The sequence below is a fragment of the Hyla sarda genome, chromosome 2, assembly GCF_029499605.1.
Source record: "Hyla sarda isolate aHylSar1 chromosome 2, aHylSar1.hap1, whole genome shotgun sequence".
Lineage (NCBI taxonomy): Eukaryota > Metazoa > Chordata > Amphibia > Anura > Hylidae > Hyla > Hyla sarda.
In genome coordinates, this window is record NC_079190.1 from 82,014,329 (window position 1) to 82,032,224 (window position 17,896).

General features: G+C 46.5%; 1 protein-coding gene across 2 annotated transcripts in view; it reads right to left on the reverse strand.

Moving 5' to 3' along the window:
* Positions 1–13,336, reverse strand: part of DDX23 (DEAD-box helicase 23) — a 30,941-nt gene extending 17,605 nt beyond the window's left edge. For both annotated transcript variants that reach the window (XR_008889619.1, XM_056562251.1), the window contains exons 1-5: positions 13,198–13,336; positions 7,665–7,858; positions 6,659–6,742; positions 6,004–6,100; positions 5,712–5,777 (exon numbers count right to left, since the gene is read on the reverse strand). Coding sequence is in view for 1 of the 2 variants with exons in the window: in XM_056562251.1 (XP_056418226.1) it covers positions 5,712–5,777; positions 6,004–6,100; positions 6,659–6,742; positions 7,665–7,858 (441 nt within the window). In the remaining variant the exon portion in view is untranslated. The remainder of the gene's footprint in view (positions 1–5,711; positions 5,778–6,003; positions 6,101–6,658; positions 6,743–7,664; positions 7,859–13,197) is intronic.
* Positions 13,337–17,896: the final 4,560 nt, after the last annotated feature.

Here is a 17,896-nt window from a genome sequence, read left to right on the forward strand (position 1 = left end):
AAGAAATGGGTGGGTTCGGTGTCCCCCTAATAAAGGCTACAAGAAAGAGATTTTACTTTGAGTACAAAAAATCTCCTTTTCTTGGTCGCTCTTCATTGGGGGACACCTATACTGATGGGATGTACCAAAGCACTCTCCAAGGGTGGGAAAAACAACCACCAGAGAAAGGGAAACAGATCAGAGACCAAACCCACTCAACCGTAAGGCCCACGGAAGAGATCCCGGGCAGAGACAACCGAGGCCCACAAACTGAGCTCCCGAAAGAAACCCCCGTGCATGGAAATGTACTAGGATGCCAAAAGGAAGAGACCATCCTATGTAGAGACTCTAAACCTACGATCCATATAGAGAGGAGAAAAGGGGGGCTAGGAAGCCAGATGGGCCAGAACCATCCCGGGAGGAGGTAAGAAATCAACTACAAGGAACAAAGAACCAGACAGAGGGCTAGCCCAGCTGAGAAACAAAAATGGATTCACCATATTCAAGAGAACAAGGCAGAAAAAACGCCAGGGAGAGCAGCGTACACCGAACAGAAGGCGAACACAAGAGGTGGAGACCAGAAAACCACTGGAAAAAAAGAAGAAAGATGGAGATCAGCTCTAGAGAGGGGCCTGGTGTCCAAAATCGATGACCTGAACAGCTGCAGCCCCAAAACCCGTCCCAGGGGCTTGCCACAAACACCTGGGAGGCGAAATAAGCTTGAGTAGCATGATCCGGATGACCGGAACCACCCACCACCTCGGGAAAACATGGACCCTGAAGGGGGAGACAGGAGGAATAACGGCCAAAAAGGGAGCAGAACGGCCTGAAAAGGGACATCCCGGAACCCCCAGGTGACAGGCATGGGAATTGTATGGGAAGGAAACCCTAAGTCTGCGGAACGCTCCGACAAACTTCTATGTCGAGACAAGAAGTGCTGTACAGAAAGACAGCCCCACAAATGGGATCACGGAGAAGTCTGGGCAGCAGAGCTAACCTGCCCAGGACCTCAACCATCACTAAGGCCCAAAGAACCAGAAGGGCCTACCTAGAAAAGAAGGCATGCCACAGCACACTAGGATAGTGTCCAAGACAAGGAGACTAACCGGACATGGACCCCAGCGGTTTGAGCGGACTGAAGCAACGTCCCGTCAGGACGGGAACAGAGAGGGAAACAAAAGGGAAGGTTACTCCAGAAGACCCTAGAGTCAGTGTAGTGCAACTGACACTGACAAAGGGAAGAAGAACACACTCCTCCAGAGAGATAGGACCTAGGGAGGAGGAGAGCAAAGGCAGGGCCCAAACACAGACGGTGCCAGACCGGCTGACGCCGAGCCATAGATGATTGCATAAACTCCTCCAACAGAGGAGAGTGCAAGTCTGCATGAGCAGCAGTAGATAACCAAGAAACAGGAAGAGAGCCAGGCTGCAAAAAGGTGCAGCCCTGCTGAGTGCTCTCAGGAAAAAAACAACAGGGGCCCAGCCAGGTACCCCACCTATATAGAGGAAGGGAAAACAAGGGGTGGTCGCGATGAAACTCAAGCACTGACCAGCCAAGCTCCCAGTACCCCCTGTGGAAGGGGGATAGTGAAAGTGCACCAGGCGCTATAGGAGCGGAGAAATGCCACCCGAAGGCAAGGGACAAAGTACTGGGTGGACGTAGCTGCCAGGAATCCTGCAACAATATATCATGTATGGAGAGGCCAAGTTGTGTCCCTAGAGAGATCAGTTTACGGGGATCGAATCCGCAACCTTGGCGTTATTTGCACCACGCTCTAACCAACAGAGCTAACCGGCCACGTTGCTAATTCTGGACACTGGTGCTGGGCAAAAGGTACAAAGACGTTACTGAGAATGCAAGTTAAAGAAGCACACAGCAACCAAAGCGTTGAGAGGAACACCCCAACGTGATGAAAACCTGGACCAGATGGGCGGCAATGAAGCCATCCTGGTCGTTGTCTAAGGCAACAGAGCCAGTGACTGAACCACCCTGCACAGGAACCCAGGACAGATACCTGGAGGGAAAGTGGGGGGCTGAACCGACCGAGTCGCCCCATCAGGCCCCATACCAGAACAGAGGTGCTCAACCACCTCAGACCTGTGGAAACAAGATCACAGGCGGGCCGAAGCACACCTCACTGAAAAGAAGGTAAGGTGGACTCTACACATGCAGAGTGGCCCAACATACATACGGACACAGACACGGTTACCGCACGAGAATAGTGAGGTACCCAAGCTGCAGACGCGTAATAAAACGCAGACAACCAAAAGTCCGGCAGTATGGAAGACCGCTCAGCACCCAACGGTGTCGCAGAAAAACGTTGAACCCCCGGAAAGGGGAACAGAGTGCTGCTGTTGCTGTGAAAGTCCATGGAGCCTCCCGGAAACACCCACACCCCATCTCCTAATGGTGCCACACACGAGGACTGCGGTTGCAGACTTAAAGGGTCACTCTCATTAAAACTAATTTTTGCTATTGCACTCCTTATGGTAAATGAAAAATATTTTTTTTTTAAATGAAGTTTTCTATGTTTTATTTGTGCTTAAAAAAAGCTCAAGAGCACATTTTCCCCCAACTCATACACAGACTTTGGTCCAAAGTCGGAACCGAATGCCGCCTGGAGTGCTGGGGGGGGTGGGGTGTCCAGCCTCATCCAATCATAGCTCCTCTCACACATAACTGCCATATGCTGTTGGCTGGACCTCCTCCCCCCCCCTCCAATGAACCCACGAGACACTCTGTTGGAACTTCACGTGGAAAATGAGTCACCGGACTGCGGCCGCAGGAAAGACAAGAATGGGGAAGGTGACCTAGCGGATCAGAAAACCATGCAGACCCAGTCTGGCTATCTGGCATAGGGACCGTGGAAACACTGGGTCCCGTATTCAGAACCCCACCCAGAAAGTGGGTTACCAGCCTTCAGCCAAGAGAGCGGCCGGCACGTAGAGAAGAACCTGGTAAAGGAGGGAACACTGCGAGCCAGTATAAGGTGCATTTAATAGGGCCCATGGAGCAACATGGGGAGACTCACTTGGAACTACGCCTTGATAGTGAGTTACCGTAACTTCCATCCACAGTGTGGGAAGTGTATGGTAGTTGACACAACATAGTAGTAAACCATGCAGACAACCGTCTGGCTGTCTGGTATAGGATTCCTGAACACTCATGGTCACACCTTCAACCTTCCCACAGAGGGTGAGGTACAGGAGTGTGGCCGAACTAACGTGTGACTTGGCGGTACAGGAGAACCAGCAGACAAAAGTCTGGCTGACTGGCTTCAGCCCCAAAGACCTGCAGGGACCCTCATTCAGATTCTTTACACCAGCAGTGAGGTACAGGAAGCCTGACCATGACGGCCGCAGCCCAGAGATGGGAGACAGATGGCGGCGGCGACCATGCAGACAGTCTGGCTGAATAAGTACACCTTCAGGCGCTGGCTAGAAGGGGACAGTAAGATAGGCGATCACTGTGCCCCTCTGTCGCCTGTGGGAGGGAGGGGAGGCTTAGGAGCCATGGATAGTATCACCGCCACCCTGGGAGATCGGGGGAGGCTGTGTAGCCGAGGATTTTATCCCACGTTACCCAGTATAAAGACCATAGGACACGCTGGGACACTTCTTTGTACACCTCGCACAGCAGTGGGGTACCGGAACTCCAGCTGCAGACACATTAGCCATGAGAGGAGTGACAGGTTCCGGAGGAAACCACACAGACCACTGTCTGACTTACTGGAATGGGTCCATAGTAGACAACGGGTCACTCCGGTAGACACCTTGCCTAGCAGTGGGGTACCGGAGTGCCTGACGGGTGAGACTACAGTCTGGCATAATGATATCAGGTGCAATCCATGCCTACACAGGTCATTTCCACGAAGACCTCGCACTAGACGTAAGGATCTGGAGCACTAGCCGCAGATGCTGCATGCTGTGGCGGAGGAGTCATTTTATGAGATGCCAAGAACACCCCCTTGATGGATGATCGGTGAACCTGACAGAGCGACCTCAGCGTCCGCCAGGATGGGGCACCCGACCAGTGTATTGTCTCATTAGGGCTGGGGTGGAAGTCGGCCGCGGGCACGACGGCATGGCATGGTACTTAGTGGTGGGGGAGAACAGTTGGTGAATATATCCCCGATAGTTTCTAAGTGATAGTGAATCCCTTGCAATAATCCAGCATGTCGGTGCGCATACTCTCCTTGACCGAGTGAGAACCCTGCAGAAAATAGATATGCTATATGTAATTACTGCTATGTAATTAGGCCATAGCAGGTCCCCGTACAGGGTGACTAAAGGAAATAAGGCGACCCCCAATATGGTCCTTAGAAAAGGGACACTGCAGATATTAAACTGGTAAGAACAGATGTGACAGACCAAGGCTGTAATAGCGAACAGAACAGTTGCCACAAGGGGGAGCTCACAAGAAGCAATGAAAAGTCAAGGGTGCAATACAATTTATGGCCACAAGAGGGCACCAAACAGTCGAGTGACTTTTTATTTATTTTTTTTAACAGCTGAGTGACTTCTAGCAGGATGTTGCCGCCTCCTCCGCCTCCTCCGTCACCCGGCCGCATGAAACGGGCGCCGGCCACACAATCGGCGGTCGTTAAAGATACAGGGATGGGCAGGGAGAATGAAGCGGCTGGTTCCTCCCCTGAAGCGCACGGCCGCGTGGGACCAGAGAGCCGCTGTCCCAAGAAAACTTACAGGGGGGACAGCTGCAGAGGGTCTCCGCAGCAGATAAGGGAAAGCAGCCAGGACACTGAGCCTGGCCGCAGCTAAGAGCAGTAAGCGGGCTGGTGTGCCCGCACTAAGGAACACGGTGGGCCGCTTGGGACCGGAGACCCGCTGCCTGCAGCTCTAGGTCTCCAATCATTCTAATAAAGAATGCGGCCAGGACTACACGCCTGGCCGCAACTAAGAGTAGTAAGAGGTTTATTGCGCCCATACTCTTATGCACCGTGTCCCTTTCTCGCATGTGGGAGATCAGTTACCACCATGCTCCTGTCGCCCAACCTAGAAAAATAAAGAAAAAAAGAACCTAAGTAGACATACTGACCTAGAAAATAATAAAAAAGACCAGGTCTGGGGAGTTCCCATACCTGTGTCTTGCCTCCTACTGACACTAGCTAAAACTGGTTACCTCACTTCCAGTGGGCAGGTATATGCCAGGGAGGAGCCGACTTATTTTCCCTAGTGTCAGCGCCTCCTAAAGGCAAGAGCATATACCATCAGTAAGGTGTCCCTCAATGAAGAGTGACCGAGAAATGATTGGTTGCTATGGGCAACTCAGCAACTTTTCCTCTGGACAGGTTTTTATAAATCTCCCCCAGTGAGCTTAGCGTATCACCAGCCGAGGCTGGACATCACTGCGGGCCCCAGGATGCGAAAAAAGACCAGGCCTAGATAACAAAAAAATTAAATCAGCAAACCAGCGGAAGGTGAGTTAAAGTTTGTTATTTACTTTTTGCAGCCCGGGCACAGAGTAAAAATAAGAAAAATTCCACTGGAGTAAAAAAAAATTAAGAAAATGGTAATAAAGATCAGCATTATATCAGTGAACTACTTGAGCAATCCCCTTTCTTTAATGTTAGGAAATAAAAATGAATGTGTGGCAGTTGAATTGTTAGCATACACAGGAGGATCCAGCTTGGTTGCCCTTAAAGGCACTGACTATAGTTTACAGCAGCATTTTGGATGTATAGAATACAGCCAGCTGTGAAAAAGTTACCTACCTTAGATTCAGCCTCTTCTTCCATTTTCTTCTTAGCCAACAGCTCTTCCAAAGACAAGGGTTGCGCCTGTGACACAAAAAAAAGAGAATTCCAGTATTAGTGTAAAAGTAGAAAGCCACAACATAAATGGCGCACAAACGTCCACAAAATTTGAGAGCTTTTGCGAATTCTAGGACAGGCTTCAGAGAACTGCAGTGATTTTCTATCGTAAAGCACAGCATTTATCCATAACTGCTGCAAAAAATGTATAGGTCTGGAATGTGTGAATATGTCTGAAGGTTAGTACACACACCTTGGCTTTCTTCTCTTGTGCATCATCCTCAGACTCCTTTTTAATGTCTCTTTCTTTTTTCAGCTTTTGCTCTTTAGTTCGACTGGGTGATGGACTTCTACAAATAGTTTAAAAAAAAATAAAAAAAAAAAGATAAAAAAAACACAACTAAAAACTATCTAGCTCGCAGACCAGAATTTTCCTGAGCCTTAAAAGGAGTAGTCTAGTGAAAAGAATCTTCAGTCCGTTGTGACCGGGCTGCAAAATAAAAGGAAAACAAACTTTAAGTCACCTTCCTGCGTTCCCCCATAGCGCCGCTACAGCTGTTTGGTCCTCCGGTCTGGTCGTCTTCCTTCTTCCATGTGCACCGATCACCACACTGCGCTCAACTTATCACCAGCCGAGGCGGGACATCACTGCAGCCGCTATACGCTGACCGCAGTGCGATGATCCGTGCACAAGGAAGAAGACCGGATGACCGAACATATGTAGCGGCGCTACAGGGGGGGGGGGGGGGGGGGGGGAAACGAGAGTTAAAGTTTTTTTTTTGTTTGTTTTTGCAGCCCGGGCACAATGGACTGAAGATATTTTTCACTAGACTACTCCTTTAAAGGCTCCAGTGCTACAATACACAAATGTTTTCAAACTCATTTAAGTCAGCAATCTGATTTTTTACCTTGATCTTTTCTTGTCTTTGTCACGACGATGGGAATCCTTCTCTCTACCTCCATCTTTCTTTCTATCTTTTTGCCTTCTATCCCTTTAAAATAATTAAATAAAAAATTCACATTAGACTTACACATGTGGAACAATATTGCACAATTCAAATTTTTACAGTCTATAATTACATTTACAAGTGAGTATTCAGAAAAGAGAAAGTTTTTGCTGGCACTGTAGTTCCCTGGTTCAAAGGTGCTTTCTTGTACAAACGATCCTGAAGATGGATTAGGGATCCGGAGCAAAAGATTATGGTGGTGCTCAGAATCATAATAAGTCATTTATGTAAAGTAGTGACATAGTGGCACTCTTGTCGTATAAAAACAGTCCTTTATTTTCATTTCTCTGTGTAAAAAAAGAGGCAGTGAAGGATGTGGACAGAGGCTGGAGCGATAGGTTTCACACCACAAGGCACTTTGTCAAGCTATAAACATATGTACCTTGACAAAGCGCCACTCTGTTCAATTAGGGGGGGGCATTTAACCTTCCTTCTCACGATCAGTGGTGGGGGGGGGGGGGCAACCTATTAGCTATTTATCCCCTAATTTTTATTAAAGAGTTTTTCAAAATACAAATCAAAATATAGAAATACACAAACAACAGCATGGAGGGGTAGACGCATCAGTCAGCAAAACAAAGCACTGATACCAGGCTAACAAAAGGCAGCTATGGCGAGACAGAAAGGGTATATAAACAAAAGCAAAAGCATCCAATTCCTCAGCACCAAGACCGTATGATCAGTCCATTAGCCATAGAAGCCCATGAGGGCTCATCCCCAGACAACAACATAATTGGTTATAGCGCCCAAGGGGCTTTATCCCCTATCATGTAGATGGGAATAACCCCTTTAAAAAAATAAAAATAAAAAAAAATAAGAATAATTTGATAAACTCCAGTTATTTCAATAAAATATACTGTTTATAGATATAAAGTAAAACATAAAAGCATGTACATGTTGGACATACCTATCAAGAGATTTAGAACGAGAACGGGAACGGCTGCGAGATCGCCGTCTTTCCCTAGAACGATGTCTCTTTCGGTCCTTCGATGGAGAAGATTTCCTATCTCGATCTCTCTCTGCAGACCGAGATCTGGACCTCTTGCGGTCCTTAGATGGAGACCCATCACGGTCACGTTTGTCAGTCAATTCCCCGGCCATCTAAAAGCAACAAGTGAATTATTAGGATTTGTTGCGATCAGGCGCCCTACTTCATGTCTGGTTGCTAAGCAGCTAATAGTTACGCTGCTTTTTAGTTGCTAACTTCATGGACAAAATAAATATTTTGGCCTATTCTGGCCACTAAACAGATGCATTTAGTGGCCAGAATCATTACATCTATGGACTGCAATACATTTCCCAGTTTCTCTTTATTTCGATTTCATGTAGGAATTAGAATATATGCTGTTCTTTGGCGCAGTGATTTTTGCTTCATTTAGAAGGTTTTTCTAAAATAACATACCAAGTTGTGATTTCAGTTGATATCATGCAGTGGTCAGGTATTTATTATGTGTGACATCTCTTGGTGCAACTGCGCTGAGGCTCAAATCTACACCAGCCCTGACATGGCTTAAATAAACTGGCTGTTGACAGCATTATTGAGAAGTCCCACATTTTGCCGCACGGGTTAAAAAGTCACACAATAAGTTGCAGAGGGGCACCATACAAAAAGGAAGAAATGTGATCAGTGAGATATTCATCATGTATTACATTTGGTGCAGGTACACAGTTTCTACCACTTGAATTAAAGGGGTAAAAAGACATGCACCTACACCACTCATTTCCTCCCCATGTTTAGGATTACTGGATGTTGGACTTTTGCAGTCCGGACATGCTGAAAGTTGTTGTTTTGCGACAGCTGTTGGCACACTGGGTCAAAAAAACATGCTGGCAGCGCAGCTACTTATCTACCTCATCCTACTGAACAGGAAAGGAGATTTTACTATGACAAGGATATGTGCTTTCCCATTGATAGACAGAAACCACTTTCAAAACAATAGTGTTAAATTTCAAATCTTTATTTAGAAAGGTGCAGCTTAAGGTATTGCAGTTTTGGGCTAACAACCCTCTGAGATCACAGCAGAGGTATATGATTTGAACGACAGCTTTGGCTCTGAAACGGTTACACACTGCCATTCGCATCTGACCCATTAAAGGAGAACTCCAGAATATAAAAATTGTCCCCCATACTGCCGGCAGTAAAAAAAAATAAAGACGTACATACCTTCCTCCGCTCCCCCCGGTCTCCACCGCGATCCACTTCCTGGTTGCCGGTGGTCGGATGAATCATACTGCGCTCAGCCAATCACCATCCGCAGCGAATTCCGACTCGACCGGCGATAGGCTGATCGGCAGTGTGAAAACGCTTCAGGACACAAAATTCTTCACTACACCGGCACCTGCTGCCGTGGCCGAAAACGTCACACTGCCGCTCAGCCTATCGCCGGCCGAGTCGGGACTTCACTGCGGCCGGTGATTGGCTGAGCGCAGTATGACCGACCACCGGCAACCAGGAAGAGGATCGTGGCGGAGGCGGTTACCGGAGGCCCCGGAGGAAGGTATGTACATCTTTATTTTTTTTACTGCCGGAAGTATGGGGGACAATTTTTATACTCTGGAGTTCTCCTTTAAGGGGTCATTTTTTTTTAATTAGCCGATCGGACCCTAAAATGGGTCAGATGCAAATGACTACTACCTTGTCCCAACGGACTGCATTCACTTGCATAGGGTCCTTCGGTGATCCAGAAATTTTACAGGAATTTAGCAGAGAAGAAAAAACATCCTTCTGGCCAGATTGCGTACGGAAATCCGAATAGCGGAGTCTGACTGTAATGTAAACGAGGCCTAACACATACCTTTGGGACAAAACGGTGTCATCAGTAACCGCCAAGACACATTATCCTGGTCTTTTTATAGTGAAATTTCCTTTCCATTTGGATTTAGCACAGACTGTTTGGAGGAGCAGTTCTCCTGCAGCACCTTGGGCTCTTATAAAGGTGACTATAGCTGGGTCTTTACACAAGGCTAGGAAGAGGAGTTCCTTGCATTTAGATGGAAGGAATTATCCAAAAGAAGTAGGGCTGGGCGGTATGACCAAATGTGTGTATCACGGTATTTTTGTAACTTTCGGCGGTTCCACGGTATATAACGCTATTTCCTCCCCCCCAAATTAATTATTAGCCCGGCGCTGCGCTATTCTGCCCCCCCCCCCCACAAAAATTAATTATCAGCCCAGCGCTGCCCCCATCAGGGTAAATACTCACATGTCACCCGCTGCCCTCCTCGTGCTGTTTGTTGCTGCCACCGCAGACACAAGGTAGACAAAATAAACTCACGCATGTTCCGACGTCGGCCTTACGCTGGGGACGGGAACGTCGGACAGCCGTCAGCCTATCACCGGCCGCAGCGATGTTCCGCATCGGCTGCTGATAGGCTGAGCCCACTGTCATGTAAGAAGCTCTGGGCGGCTTCTTACATGACAGTGGGCTCAGCCTATCAGCGGCCGAGGCGGAACATCGCTGGGGCCGGTGATAGGCTGACGGCTGTCTGACGTTCCATTCCCTAGGAAGCAGATGAAGCCGGTACCGGACCAACGGGAGGTGAGTTAAAGTTTATTTTGTTTATTTTTTGCAGCCCGGGCATAGGGATACCACACAGTATAAAGCAGTGGTCTTCAACCTGCCGACCTCCAGATGTTGCAAAACTATAACTCCCAGCATGCCCGGACAGCCAACGGCTGTCCGGGCATGCTGAGAGTTGTAGTTTTGCAACATCTGGAGGGTGGCAGGTTGAAGACCACTGGTATAGAGTGTCAGCGCCGGCGGCCGCAACAAACATGAGGATGAGGAGGGCAGCGCATGCGGGTGACATATCAGTATTTACCCTGATGGGGACAGCGCTGGGCTGATAATTAATTGGGGGGCAGAACAGCGCTCGCGGATGTCTTGTGATTAGTTCCCGATGTGGGGACAGCGCAGCGCTGGGCTCATTCATTCATTCCCTAGGGGGAGGGGCCCAACCGGTATTGCGGTATGGGTTAAAATTCATATCGTGCAGCACAAAAATGTCGATATTCGGTATGAACCGATATACCGCCCAGCCCTAAAAAGAAGCGATCCATAGTTTTCAGTTTCCAGAATTTGTTGAGCCGGCAGGTTTGGCAAGATTACCTACATGGCATAGGTCAGCACAATACTGGACCACAAGGGATCTGCCATTGTAAGAGTATGTGCACACTACAGAATAGACATTCTGGGGAGAGCTATCAAAACCTGTGTAGAGGAGAAGTTGACCAGTTGCCCATAGCAACCAATCAGATCGCTGCTTCCATTTTTAAAGCGGTCCTTTTCAAAAATGAAAGAAGCGACCTGATTGGTTGCCATAAGTCAACTTCTCTACACAGGTTTTGATCAATCTTCCCTTTTACGTGTATTAGGCATCGATGAATGAATCAGCTATATGACAGCGCGGGGGCGCAGTTCCCCATGACAGTGCCGTCCGCACGATTTTCTGCTGAAATAATGAGCATGTCAGGAATTTGAATTTCCAGAGTGCAGCAGAATCCCATTAAAGACAATAGGAAGTTGCCGCATGAAAATTACCGAGCGGAATTGCTCCACTTGGAAATTCTGTAGTGCGCACGGGGCCTAAGGCTACGTTCACACCATGTTCAGGTGCATACCCAGAAAGTAGCCTTCAGTCCCCACTGCCAGAACAGCATCCTTTCTGCACCTGTAAGGCTAGGTTCAGACTACGGAATTTCCGACAGCAATTTCGCTTTGAAATTGCCGGCAGAAATTCCGCTTGCTAAAATGTATAGTGTAGTGAATGGTTTTCTGTTCACAAACTCACACTGCCGAATTTGCGAAGCGGAATTTGTCAACGGAAAATCCGCTTGGAAATTTCTGCCTGAAGAATGGAGTTGCTCTTTCTTCAGGCGGAAATACTCGCGGAACACATTGCAGTCTATTGGAGACTGCAGTGTCCACGCGGTCCTAGCGCCGACTGATTCAGGCCGCACTCGGAATCTCTGGGTGGAAATTTTCTCCCGGGAGATTCTGCAGTGGGAACCGAGCCTTAGGGTTGTATACATTCTCATCTTCATTATTAAGTAGACTTATGGCCTGTGTAACAGAAAAAAAAAAATAATTTATATATATAATATATATATATATATATATATATCTCACAGGTTGGAGAACATCACCGCGTGATTAAAATTAGCTATATATTTTTTTTTCGTGTCTATGGCTCTTCAGGAGTTTGCAAAACTACAACTTCCATCATGCCTTTACAGCAGTGTTTCCCAACCAGTGTGCCTCCAGCTGTCGCAAAACTACAACTCCCAGCATGCCCGGACAGCCAACGGCTGTCCGGGCATGCTGGGAGTTGTAGTTTTGCAACAACTGGAAGCACACTGTTTGAGAAACACTACTTTACAGACTAAGGAGGTCGTGACATGATGGAAGTTTTAGCCTTGCTACTGATGGGAGTGTTAGTGCTATAGGTTAAAGGGGTACTCCCGTGGAAAAAAAATTTTTAAATCAACTGGAGCCAGAAAGTTAAACAGATTTGTAAATTACTACTATTAAAAAAATCTTAATCCTTCCAGTACTTATTAGCTGCTGAATACTACAGAGGAAATTCTTTTCTTTTTGGAATACAGAGCTCTCTGCTGACATCATGACCACAGTGCTCTCTGCTGACATCTCTGTCCATTTTAGGAACTGTCCAGAACAGCATATGTTTGCTATGGGGATTTTCCCCTACTCTGGACAGTTCCTAAAATGGACAGAGATGTCAGCAGAGAGCACTGTGCTCGTGATGTCAGCAGAAAGCTCTGTGTTCCAAAAAGAAAACAACTTCCTCTGTAGTATTTAGCAGCTAATAAGTACAGGAAGGATTAAGATTTTTTAATAGAAGTTATTTACAAATCTGTTTAACTTTCTGGCACCAGTTGATAAAAAAAATCCCTTTAAGGAACACTGGCCTCCGGCTGCCAATGCATGATGAGAGTTGTAGTTTTGTACCCTCAGCAAGGTCACATGTTGGGGAACGCTGCATTAGTCTGTCAGGGCATAATGGGAGTTGTGGTTTTAAACCACTGGAAAGCCATGGGTTGGGTGAACACTGCTATTAGGATATCAGGGGAGTTGTAGTCCTGCAACTGTTGGGAAAGTCATAGGTTGAACACAAGCCTTCGGCTGCCAAGGCATGCTGGGAGTTGTAGTTTCACAACAGCTGGAGAGCCACGGGTTGGGAAACTCTGCTATTGTATTTCAGGGCATGATGGGAGTCGTAGTTTCACAACCACTAGAAAACCATAGGACAGGAAAAAACGTCATAATATAATGTATACATTTTTTGCGCATGCCAATGTATAGCGGGACCACTGTATACCGAGCCTACGTCTTTTCATAAGCCCGAAATCTATACCAGTGCCCGATGCCACAACCTCCCGCCCTATAGAGAGGACTCCGCCGCAGGTTCCGGGCTCTCACCTCTTTACTCCGGTAATCCAGTCACTTCTTACGTTATCGCTCCGTTCTCACCAGGCCGCCATGATTCTCACGCTGCCGCAAAGCACGCTGGGGGGTAAACAGGACGTCGAGGCACGTGATACGTGAAGAGAACGCCGGGTGGAAGACTACATTTCCCGGCAGGCATTGCTGTCACCTCAGGGAGGCGGCTGCCCGTGTGGCGGATGTGAGTGTCTACTGTGTCCTCTATCGGCTTCTGCAGCTACATAAGGGTTTTCTTCAGTAAATGAATATATAAAATGACCCAAAATGACTGGTAGAAGAAGTGCATGTTTATTCTAACAGTGGCATTGTACTGACGGCTTGAATAAGTATGTGCACCCTAAGCCAGTGTTTCCCAATCAGGGTGCCTCCAGCTGTGGCAAAACCAGGGCTCAAGTCCTGCAGGAACGCATAGGAACTTTTTCCACTGCAGTTCCCACACTTTTTCTTCCAGGACTTGACCCCTGCCTTTGGCTGTCTGGGCATGCTGGTAGTTGTAGTTTTGCATCATTGGGAGGCACCTTGGTTAGGAATCACTGCCCCAACCTATGGCTTTACAGCTCCTGCAAAACATGCCATTGGCTGTCTGGGCATGCTGGGATTTGTAGTTTTGCAGCAGCTGGGGGCCCTCTGGTTGGGAAACACTAATCTGGAGTGGCATATGGGGAGATTTATCAAAACCTGTGCAGAGAAAAAGTTGCTGAGTTGCCCATAGCAACCAATCAGATCGCCTCTTTCATTTTTCAGAGGCCTTTGCAAAATTGAAAGCAGCGATCTGATTGGTTGTTATGGGCAACTCAGCAACTTTTCCTCTGGAGTACTATAGAGTACAATGTACATGGAGTACTATAGGACGGCACATGTCCATGGGAAACTGTCCATTTACCTTGAGACTAAAGGGGTATTCCAGCAATTAAATAATGTATCCCCTATCCTATAAGTGTCTAGTGAAGATAAGCACTGGAATACCGGGTACGCTGACACCCAACTGTATAGAACATGGGTCCTGGGGCTGAGGGGGCCCAAAGGCCTCATTGCCACATCAAAAGACTCCATTGTTATAAGAAGAATAAGGTCATTGTGTGAACAACTTTAAAGAGTCGTGATCTTGTTAAATTTTATGATCCTCCTAGTTCACTGCCCCCATCATGATAAACCACCTCCCGCCTTTATTTTTTATTATTTGTTAGTTTTCTATCTTGATATTGCTCTGTATTTTCTGCTCAGTCTCAGTCAGTTTCACAGACTGGGAAGGAGCGTTCCCCAGCAGGCGTGACATCATCTGAAGCCATACAGGGGAGAACTTCCTACCTCACTCTGCTACACACAGCCCAGAGCAGTTCAATGTGTGAGATGAGCTCTAATTGGATAAGGCTGCACACATCCCCTCAGCATTTCCTGATTTTGGACTTCTGCCAGGCCAGCAGGAATCCAAAGTCTGTGCAAGAGATGGGGGGAAATGTGCTATGGAACAGTAGGGAGACACCTAGTGGCAGCGTTTTTAAACACAAATAGAGCATAGAAAACTTTATTTTTTCTTAAAGTACATTAGAAAGATTTTTTATTTACCATAAGGAGTGCAATAGGAAAAAATAGTTTTAATGAGAGTGCCCATTTAAGGTTGTATTCACACTTACAGGATCTGCTGCAGATGTTATGCTGTGTTCACTCATTTTACAATTGTTTACATTGATATCTACAGCATCAATTATGCAGCAGATCCTGTAGGTGTGAATATACCCTAAATTCAGGGATGTAGCTATGGGGGGTGCAGAAGTAGCAGTCGCAGCGGGGCCCTGGTGCCTAAGGTGGCCAAGCAGCACATCTGCCCCATAAGAGACCAGCAGTGCTGACCAAAGACATTGTGCTGCCTGTGTCCAAGAGTGAAATGCTGCCCCCCCCCCTCCTAAAAAAGTAATATCCCAGGAGGACAAATAATATGCTACATGCCTCACAAATAATGTTCTAAATAATGTTCTATTTCCAGTATGTCCTTTTTTGTAATGGTGCATAAAGTTATACTGCATATTTAAAGGGGTTATCCACCATAAGGTGATTTTTATACGTACCTGTCAGGCAGGAATGGGCATGCTTAGGAAGGATCTGCACTTGTCTTGGGGCTAAATGGCTATGTCATGAGATTACCATAACACTGTGCCTAGCTTTTTGTGAACTTTTTGTGTATTTCCTGTTTGACTTTTCTATTTTTGACTACAAATCCCATAATTCCATTTTCCTCCCTCCCACACATCAGCCACCACACCCATTGAAACAAAAGACCTGTGGTTTTCAATCAGGGTGCCTACAGCTGTTGCATTAGTTGCAGATTGATCTCTCTCCCACCAAGCGATCGCTCCACCCATTGAAGCAGACAGGCTCCCTGTCATCAGCTGACTAGTGAGTCAGGCCTCAGCCACATTGCAAGCTGAGAAAAAACAGTAATTTTGTATGCTGATAAAAATAAATATTGGAGTATAAATCGCAGAAGAATTGTGAGAAAACTGTCACAGACAGGTACAGACACTATATTATGAACTACACTAACTTTACAACTCCTGTAGTATAGTCAAATAAAAAAAATTCCTGGAATACCCCTTTGAGAGCTCCACAGCAATACACCTCTGTAAACCCTTATAGTTAACAGGCCCACCTGTGTCCTCACAGAGGTAACAAGCCTCACTCAACCCCCCCCCCCTTTAGTGTGCAGTTAATGAATAAAAAATGTATAAAAAATAAATAAAAAATATATATAAAAAAAACAACCTTTACTCACCTAGGATGCGTTCCTCCATTGTCCTCTTCTTTCTTCTCTGATGCCTTCACACACCACAAGCTGGTCTATGCAGGAGGCCTATGGGTCTGCAGGAGCACCCTGATGATGTCACAGGTCCGACACAGAGGGCGCAATGAACTCATTTCCTTATGGCTTATGCCCTCTGCGTTGGACATGTGACGTCATCAGCATGCTCCCACAGTCCCACAGGCTTTAGACATAAACCAGCCTGTGAAGTGTAATAGTACAGAGGCCATGGCTCTGCAAGCGGCACTCGCTCTGAGGCCACAGGCCCCTTAGCTGCCACAGGGCCCCACCGCCAGCCCTGAAGGCGGACGGCCTACCAGGAATATTCCAGGTATCCAGGTAGGCCAGTCCAGCCCTTTCTTGGGGCGCCCTGTTCAGCGGGACCCATTGTAGGGCCAGCCCTGGAAACCAGTATTATATTTGGCACCTAGGGCCCTGTTGAAAATTTTACATTGGGGCCAAGAATATAGAAGTTACACCTCTGCCTAATTCTCATCTAAACTGACTATGCCATAAACACCTAACAGATGTGGGTCCCACCTCTGGGACCTGCACCAATCTTTAGAACAGGGCCACCGATCCCTGCCAGCCTGGTAACAGCATCCCGAGTCTTTCAGGATTCAATGCTACTTCATAAGTACCAATGATGTCTAGCAAAGAATAGCTAACTCAGCTGTTTTTGTAATCCCAGCCACTTCTTTTCGCTGTAACCAGGCCGCAGGGGGCCGGCTTCTTTACCAGTTATAGGTCTTTTATCCCCAGTTCAGTTATTCTCCATTATTATAATTTTGTGTACTGATCATCTGATATTTATCCTCCATGATTGACCCTTCTTCTGCATCACTACCTACTATACCACCTACCAGAGGCATAGCTAGCAGTGAGGGAAAGAGTGTGGTCAAGAGTTGGGGAGGTTACACTGTGAAAACTGCCCCTGGTGCTCCTTTTACCTACATTCATGTTCTCAGGATGTAGGGTCATCTATCTCTATTGTGGAACAAAAAAGCCATCAGCCCCTGCAGTGGTAAAAATGTGTTACCCGGTTTGGGGGCCTACTTAGGCCTTAGATGTGTTTTGCCCCCCTTATGCTAATCTCCTAGGTACGCATCAGTGGCGCTTGAACCATTACCAAATCCTAGGCTCATTTGACTATTCTCCTGATTTACTAGACCCTTAGCTCTAAAGGTTATGCTTACAATTGACCCCCACTATATGTTCCAGCCTTACTCCTGTTGATGATTTTTGGATGACCTGCCCATCTCTTTGTCATACCCTTCTAGGTACATACTTAGACTTTTTACATGTTCTGTTAGCCATAGCTATTGTACCTCCAAATGTACCCCCTTACTGATAAATGCTATTCAGAAAAGGGAGACATTAGTTCTAACGGCCAGCTTTATAGATTATATCTTTTATTTTGCATAAATATTATATAATGTTATAAGTTATAATTAACATAAGTATAAGTAACATGTTTAGCAATCATAAAAATATCTGTCATTCCTAAAATCCATTATTCACAGAAGTCAGTGAACTCAACTTAGGCTTGTTTCACACTAGCAAATTACTCCGTTTAGCAAGTTCCGTCCTAAAATCAGCTGTCATCGGCAGTAACCAAATCCTATACGTCCGTTAGAAAATCCCATTATAGTCTATGGGATTTTTCTAATATCCGTTTTAATCCATTATAGTCCGTTATTGATAACAGATGTTATTTTGTGACGGAAGATAGTACGGAAGAAAATAGTTCATGAACTATTTTCTTCAGTACTATCTTCCGTCACAAAATAACGTCCGTTATTAATAATGGACTATAATGGATTAAAACGGATATTAGAAAAATCCCATAGACTATAATGGGATTTTCTAACGGACGTA